This window comes from Entelurus aequoreus, linkage group LG08 (genome assembly GCF_033978785.1).
Source record: "Entelurus aequoreus isolate RoL-2023_Sb linkage group LG08, RoL_Eaeq_v1.1, whole genome shotgun sequence".
Lineage (NCBI taxonomy): Eukaryota > Metazoa > Chordata > Actinopteri > Syngnathiformes > Syngnathidae > Entelurus > Entelurus aequoreus.
This window is the reverse complement of record NC_084738.1, coordinates 71,594,904-71,603,406: the sequence shown is the minus strand read 5'-3', so window position 1 is coordinate 71,603,406 and position 8,503 is coordinate 71,594,904. Positions and strand designations below refer to the sequence as shown.

General features: G+C 45.7%; 1 protein-coding gene across 1 annotated transcript; it reads right to left on the bottom strand.

Moving 5' to 3' along the window:
* Window positions 1-1,413: 1,413 nt before the first annotated feature.
* LOC133656435 (adhesive plaque matrix protein-like) lies at window positions 1,414-3,996 on the bottom strand. The gene has a single exon (XM_062057514.1). The coding sequence runs from the start codon at window positions 3,994-3,996 to the stop codon at window positions 1,414-1,416; it is 2,583 nt and encodes an 860-aa protein (XP_061913498.1).
* Window positions 3,997-8,503: the final 4,507 nt, after the last annotated feature.

The following is an 8,503-nucleotide window of genomic DNA, read 5'->3' as shown; positions in this document are numbered from 1 at the left end:
GTGTGTGTGTGTGTGTGTGTGTGTGTGTGTGTGTGAGTGTGTGTGTGTGTGTGTGTGTGTGTGTGTGTGTTGTGGGTCCACACTTGGAACAAGCCGGCTCGTGAAGTGTCGAGACAGAGATTGGAGGGCAGCAAGGTTTGGAGATAGAGGGGGGGTGACGTTCATGTGATAGAGGGGGGGGACGGACGGACGTTCATGTGATAGAGGGGGGGGGGGGGGGACGTTCATGTGATAGAGGGGGGGGGGGTGGATGTGTGACGTTCATGTGATAGAGGGGGGGGACGGACGGACGTTCATGTGATAGAGGGGAGGGGGGGGGGGACGTTCATGTGATAGAGGGGGGGGGGGTGGATGTGTGACGTTCATGTGATAGAGGGGGAGGGGCGGGACGTTCATGTGATAGGGGGGGGGGGCGTTCATGTTGATAAATCATGCGCTCCGTTCAGGCCTGTGTTTATCTCCAGCTGTCAGTGGAGCCTCAGCTATCACACACACACACACACACACACACACACACACACACACACACACACACACACACACACACACACACACACACACACACACACACACACACACACACACACACACACACACACACACGAGAGAGTATACCTGAGGTTCCTTGCTTTGTGCCTCAATAGTCAAACAAGCTTCCTTGTGTTGGCTTTGTCCCACTTGCCACACCCCGCACGCCACACGTCATACTCCACACGCCACACCCCGCACGCCACACGCCATACTCCACATGCCACACCCCGCACGCCACACGCCATACTCCACATGCCACACCCCGCATGCCAGACGCCATACTCCACACGCCATACTCCACACGCCACACACCACACGCCACACCCACACGCCACACCCACACGTCACACCCCGCACACCACACGTCACACACCACACGTCACACACCACATGTCACACACCACACGCCAGAGGGTATTGTAATTTTTTTATTGGTGATGGGAAGTTTTTTGTTTTTTTTAATAATATCCACAGTGAGCAGGTTGTGTTTTGTGTTGGAGTGTGTGTTGACTTGTTGTGTTGGAGTGTGTGTTGACTTGTTGTGTTGGAGTGTGTGTTGACTTGTTGTGTTGGAGTGTGTGTTGACTTGTTGTGTGTTGGAGTGTGTGTTGACTTGTTGTGTTGGAGTGTGTGTTGACTTGTTGTGTTTTGTGTTGGAGTGTGTGTTGACTTGTTGTGTTTTGTGTTGGAGTGTGTGTTGACTTGTTGTGTTTTGTGTTGGAGTGTGTGTTGACTTGTTGTGTTTTGTGTTGGAGTGTGTGTTGACTTGTTGTGTTTTGTGTTGGAGTGTGTGTTGACTTGTTGTGTTGGAGTGTGTTGACTTTTTGTGACGGTTCAACAAATATGCATCATGACTAGGGCAGGTTGTTTGGATTGGGTCATTTAAATAAATGCTGTGCTATTGATGTCCCGAAGGTACGCATGAATGCCAATAGGTAGGCGGCCATCTGCCTCGACAGCCCGAGGTAGGTAGGCGGCCATCTGCCTCGACAGCCCAAGGTAGGTAGGCGGCCATCTGCCTCGACAGCCCGAGGTAGGTAGGCGGCCATCTGCCTCGACAGCCCGAGGTAGGTAGGTAGGCGGCCATCTGCCTCGACAGCCCGAGGTAGGTAGGTAGGCGGCCATCTGCCTCAACAGCCCGAGGTAGGTAGGTAGGCGGCCGTCTGCCTCGACAGCCTGAGGTAGGTAGGTAGGCGGCCATCTGCCTCGACAGCCCGAGGTAGGTAGGTAGGCGGCCATCTGCCTCGACAGCCCGAGGTAGGTAGGTAGGCGGCCATCTGCCTCGACAGCCCGAGGTAGGTAGGTAGGCGGCCATCTGCCTCGACAGCCCGAGGTAGGTAGGCGGCCATCTGCCTCGACAGCCCGAGGTAGGTAGGCGGCCATGTGCCTCGACAGCCCGAGGTAGGTAGGCGGCCATCTGCCTCGACAGCCCGAGGTAGGTAGGCGGCCATCTGCCTCGACAGCCCGAGGTAGGTAGGGGGCCATCTGCCTCGACAGCCCGAGGTAGGTAGGTAGGCGGCCATCTGCCTCGACAGCCCGAGGTAGGTAGGTAGGCGGCCATCTGCCTCGACAGCCCGAGGTAGGTAGGTAGGCGGCCATCTGCCTCGACAGCCCGAGGTAGGTAGGTAGGCGGCCATCTGCCTCGACAGCCTGAGGTAGGTAGGTAGGCGGCCATCTGCCTCGACAGCCCGAGGTAGGTAGGTAGGCGGCCATCTGCCTCGACAGCCCGAGGTAGGTAGGCGGCCATCTGCCTCGACAGCCCGAGGTAGGTAGGCGGCCATCTGCCTCGACAGCCCGAGGTAGGTAGGCGGCCATCTGCCTCGACAGCCCGAGGTAGGTAGGCGGCCATCTGCCTCGACAGCCCGAGGTAGGTAGGCGGCCATCTGCCTCGACAGCCCGAGGTAGGTAGGGGGTCATCTGCCTCGACAGCCTGAGGTAGGTAGGTAGGCGGCCATCTGCCTCGACAGCCCGAGGTAGGTAGGTAGGCGGCCATCTGCCTCGACAGCCCGAGGTAGGTAGGTAGGCGGCCATCTGCCTCGACAGCCCGAGGTAGGTAGGCGGCCATCTGCCTCGACAGCCCGAGGTAGGTAGGTAGGCGGCCATCTGCCTCGACAGCCTGAGGTAGGTAGGTAGGCGGCCATCTGCCTCGACAGCCCAAGGTAGGTAGGCGGCCATCTGCCTCGACAGCCCGAGGTAGGTAGGCGGCCATCTGCCTCGACAGCCCGAGGTAGGTAGGTAGGCGGCCATCTGCCTCGACAGCCCGAGGTAGGTAGGTAGGCGGCCATCTGCCTCGACAGCCCGAGGTAGGTAGGTAGGCGGCCATCTGCCTCGACAGCCCGAGGTAGGTAGGTAGGCGGCCATCTGCCTCGACAGCCCGAGGTAGGTAGGTAGGCGGCCATCTGCCTCGACAGCCCGAGGTAGGTAGGTAGGCGGCCATCTGCCTCGACAGCCCGAGGTAGGTAGGTAGGCGGCCATCTGCCTCGACAGCCCGAGGTAGGTAGGTAGGCGGCCATCTGCCTCGACAGCCCGAGGTAGGTAGGTAGGCGGCCATCTGCCTCGACAGCCCGAGGTAGGTAGGTAGGCGGCCATCTGCCTCGACAGCCAGAGGTAGGTAGGTAGGCGGCCATCTGCCTCGACAGCCCGAGGTAGGTAGGTAGGCGGCCATCTGCCTCGACAGCCCGAGGTAGGTAGGCGGCCATCTGCCTCGACAGCCCGAGGTAGGTAGGCGGCCATCTGCCTCGACAGCCCGAGGTAGGTAGGCGGCCATCTGCCTCGACAGCCCGAGGTAGGTAGGCGGCCATCTGCCTCGACAGCCCGAGGTAGGTAGGTAGGCGGCCATCTGCCTCGACAGCCTGAGGTAGGTAGGTAGGCGGCCATCTGCCTCGACAGCCCGAGGTAGGTAGGTAGGCGGCCATCTGCCTCGACAGCCCGAGGTAGGTAGGCGGCCATCTGCCTCGACAGCCCGAGGTAGGTAGGTAGGCGGCCATCTGCCTCGACAGCCTGAGGTAGGTAGGTAGGCGGCCATCTGCCTCGACAGCCCAAGGTAGGTAGGCGGCCATCTGCCTCGACAGCCCGAGGTAGGTAGGTGGCCATCTGCCTCGACAGCCCGAGGTAGGTAGGTAGGCGGCCATCTGCCTCGACAGCCCGAGGTAGGTAGGTAGGCGGCCATCTGCCTCGACAGCCTGAGGTAGGTAGGTAGGCGGCCATCTGCCTCGACAGCCCAAGGTAGGTAGGCGGCCATCTGCCTCGACAGCCCGAGGTAGGTAGGTGGCCATCTGCCTCGACAGCCCGAGGTAGGTAGGTAGGCGGCCATCTGCCTCGACAGCCCGAGGTAGGTAGGTAGGCGGCCATCTGCCTCGACAGCCCGAGGTAGGTAGGTAGGCGGCCATCTGCCTCGACAGCCCGAGGTAGGTAGGTAGGCGGCCATCTGCCTCGACAGCCCGAGGTAGGTAGGTAGGCGGCCATCTGCCTCGACAGCCCGAGGTAGGTAGGTAGGCGGCCATCTGCCTCGACAGCCCGAGGTAGGTAGGTAGGCGGCTATCTGCCTCGACAGCCCGAGGTAGGTAGGTAGGCGGCCATCTGCCTCGACAGGTTGTGTCCGAATAAACGTGTGATGCTGCGCAGGACACGGGATGCGGGGGGGGGGGGGTGGGGGGGTGTGAGGGGGTGAGGGGGTGAGGGGGTGAGGGTGTGAGGGTGTGAGGGGGTGAGGGGGTGAGGGGGTGAGGGGGTGAGGGTGTGTGTCAAAGGTTAATAACATTTTCAGTCTTTCCTTCAATTGATGCTTTAATTAAACTGCTGCTTCGTTTACAAATACACTTCAAATCAATATTTACATATCATGACAATGTGAGGTTTGCTCCACTTCACCCACTACATCAACACTTATACAACTGATATTTACTACATCAAGACTTATACAACTGATATTTACTACATCAACACTTATACAACTGATATTTACTACATCAACACTTATACAACTGATATTTACTACATCAACACTTAGCTGATATTTACTACATCAACACTTAGCTGATATTTACTACATCAACACTTATACAACTGATGTTTACTACATCAACACTTATACAACTGATATTTACTACATCAACACTTATACAACTGATATTTACTACATCAACACTTATACAACTGATATTTACTACATCAACACTTAGCTGATATTTACTACATCAACACTTAGCTGATATTTACTACATCAACACTTAGCTGATATTTACTACATTAACACTTAGCTGATATTTACTACATCAACACTTATACAATTGATATGTACTACATCAACACTTAGCTGATATTTACTACATCAACACTTATACAACTGATATTTACTACATCAACACTTATACAACTGATATTTACTACATCAACACTTATACAACTGATATGTACTACATCAACACTTATACAACTGATATTTACTACATCAACACTTATACAACTGATATGTACTACATCAACACTTAGCTGATATTTACTACATCAACACTTAGCTGATATTTACTACATCAACACTTAGCTGATATTTACTACATCAACACTTATACAACTGATATTTACTACATCAACACTTATACAACTGATATTTACTAGATCAACACTTATACAACTGATATTTACTACATCAACACTTATACAACTGATATTTACTACATCAACACTTATACAACTGATATGTACTACATCAACACTTAGCTGATATTTACTACATCAACACTTAGCTGATATTTACTACATCAACACTTAGCTGATATTTACTACATCAACACTTATACAACTGATGTTTACTACATCAACACTTATACAACTGATATTTAGTACATCAACACTTAGCTGATATTTACTACATCAACACTTAGCTGATATTTACTACATCAACACTTAGCTGATATTTACTACATCAACACTTAGCTGATATTTACTACATCAACACTTATACAATTGATATGTACTACATCAACACTTAGCTGATATTTACTACATCAACACTTATACAACTGATATTTACTACATCAACACTTATACAACTGATATTTACTACATCAACACTTATACAACTGATATTTACTACATCAACACTTATACAACTGATATGTACTACATCAACACTTAGCTGATATTTACTACATCAACACTTAGCTGATATTTACTACATCAACACTTAGCTGATATTTACTACATCAACACTTAGCTGATATTTACTACATCAACACTTATACAACTGATATTTACTACATCAACACTTATACAACTGATATTTACTACATCAACACTTATACAACTGATATTTACTAGATCAACACTTATACAACTGATATTTACTACATCAACACTTATACAACTGATATTTACTACATCAACACTTATACAACTGATATGTACTACATCAACACTTAGGTGATATTTACTACATCAACACTTAGCTGATATTTACTACATCAACACTTAGCTGATATTTACTACATCAACACTTAGCTGATATTTACTACATCAACACTTAGCTGATATTTACTACATCAACACCTATACAACTGATATGTACTACATCAACACTTAGCTGATATTTACGACATCAACACTTATACAACTGATATTTACTACATCAACACTTATACAACTGATATTTACTACATCAACACTTAGCTGATATTTACTACATCAACATTTAGCTGATATTTACTACATCAACACTTATACAACTGATGTTTACTACATCAACACTTATACAACTGATATTTACTACATCAACACTTATACAACTGATATTTACTACATCAACACTGAGCTGATATTTACTACATCAACACTTATACAACTGATGTTTACTACATCAACACTTATACAACTGATATTTACTACATCAACACTTATACAACTGATATTTACTACATCAACACTTATACAACTGATATTTACTACATCAACACTTATACAACTGATATGTACTACATCAACACTTAGCTGATATTTACTACATCAACACTTATACAACTGATATGTACTACATCAACACTTATACAACTGATATTTACTACATCAACACTTAGCTGATATTTACTACATCAACACTTATACAACTGATATTTACTACATCAACACTTATACAACTGATATGTACTACATGAACACTTATACAACTGATATTTACTACATCAACACTTATACAACTGATATTTACTACATCAACACTTATACAACTGATATTTACTACATCAACACTTATACAACTGATATGTACTACATCAACACTTAGCTGATATTTACTACATCAACACTTATACAACTGATATGTACTACATCAACACTTATACAACTGATATTTACTACATCAACACTTAGCTGATATTTACTACATCAACACTTATACAACTGATGTTTACTACATCAACACTTATACAACTGATGTTTACTACATCAACACTTATACAACTGATATTTACTACATCAACACTTATACAACTGATGTTTACTACATCAACACTTATACAACTGATGTTTACTACATCAACACTTATACAACTGATATTTACTACATCAACACTTATACAACTGATATTTACTACATCAACACTTATACAACTGATATTTACTACATCAACACTTATACAACTGATATTTACTACATCAACACTTAGCTGATATTTACTACATCAACACTTATACAACTGATATGTACTACATGAACACTTATACAACTGATATTTACTACATCAACACTTATACAACTGATATGTACTACATCAACAATTAGCTGATATTTACTACATCAACACTTATACAACTGATATGTACTACATGAACACTTATACAACTGATATTTACTACATCAACACTTATACAACTGATATGTACTACATCAACACTTAGCTGATATTTACTACATCAACACTTATACAACTGATATGTACTACATCAACACTTATACAACTGATATTTACTACATCAACACTTATACAACTGATATTTACTACATCAACACTTATACAACTGATATTTACTACATCAACACTTATACAACTGATATTTACTACATCAACACTTAGCTGATATTTACTACATCAACACTTATACAACTGATATGTACTACATCAACACTTAGCTGATATTTACTACATCAACACTTATACAACTGATATGTACTACATCAACACTTAGCTGATATTTATGTCATCACCTCCACAACAACAAAAGGTGACACATGAGTGGTATTTCACATAAAAAGTATCCTATTACACCGACAATAGAGCACACCACCATATAAGCCGCACTCATTACATTTAGGAGGAAAACAATATTTTCCCTATATTAGCCGCATATAAGTGGCAGATATAAACGTTGGGAAATGATTTATTTACACGGAAATATTCTGTAAATTTACATACCTTAATTGTTTCCAAACAGTGTCTGTAACAGGGCAGTAAAACAGCTGATCAAACAAAACAGAAGTCATGGTCATGGACCCACTAGCTGCGCAAGCTAGCTCTCCAATCAGCTAAACAGACTCAATAACTCCACGCTGACGTTTTGGGGAATTTACTGAGGAATTTGTGAAAGTGAAACAATACAAAAATAATGCCATTGTAAGTGAATAATACTGACATGTTAGCATATTAGCTAATGCTAACGACACTAACTTCATTACATTAAGATTGCATGTACAAATATGCATGTGTGTTGTTGTAGTATCAGTGTAACTCTCCCATGTTGTTATTGTTGTAGTATCAGTGTAACTCTCCCATGTTGTTATTGTTGTAGTATCAGTGTAACTCTCCCATGTTGTTATTGTTGTAGTATCAGTGTAGCTCTCCCATGTTGTTATTGTTGTAGTATCAGTGTAACTCTCCCATGTTGTTATTGTTGTAGTATCAGTGTAGCTCTCCCATGTTGTTATTGTTGTAGTATCAGTGTAACTCTCCCATGTTGTTATTGTTGTATTATCAGTGTAACT

What these genes read in the sequence shown, in the direction of transcription:
- LOC133656435 (XM_062057514.1), bottom strand. Translation starts at nt 3,996, where the DNA reads ATGGCCGCCTACCTACCTACCTCGGGCTGTCGAGGCAGATGGCCGCCT.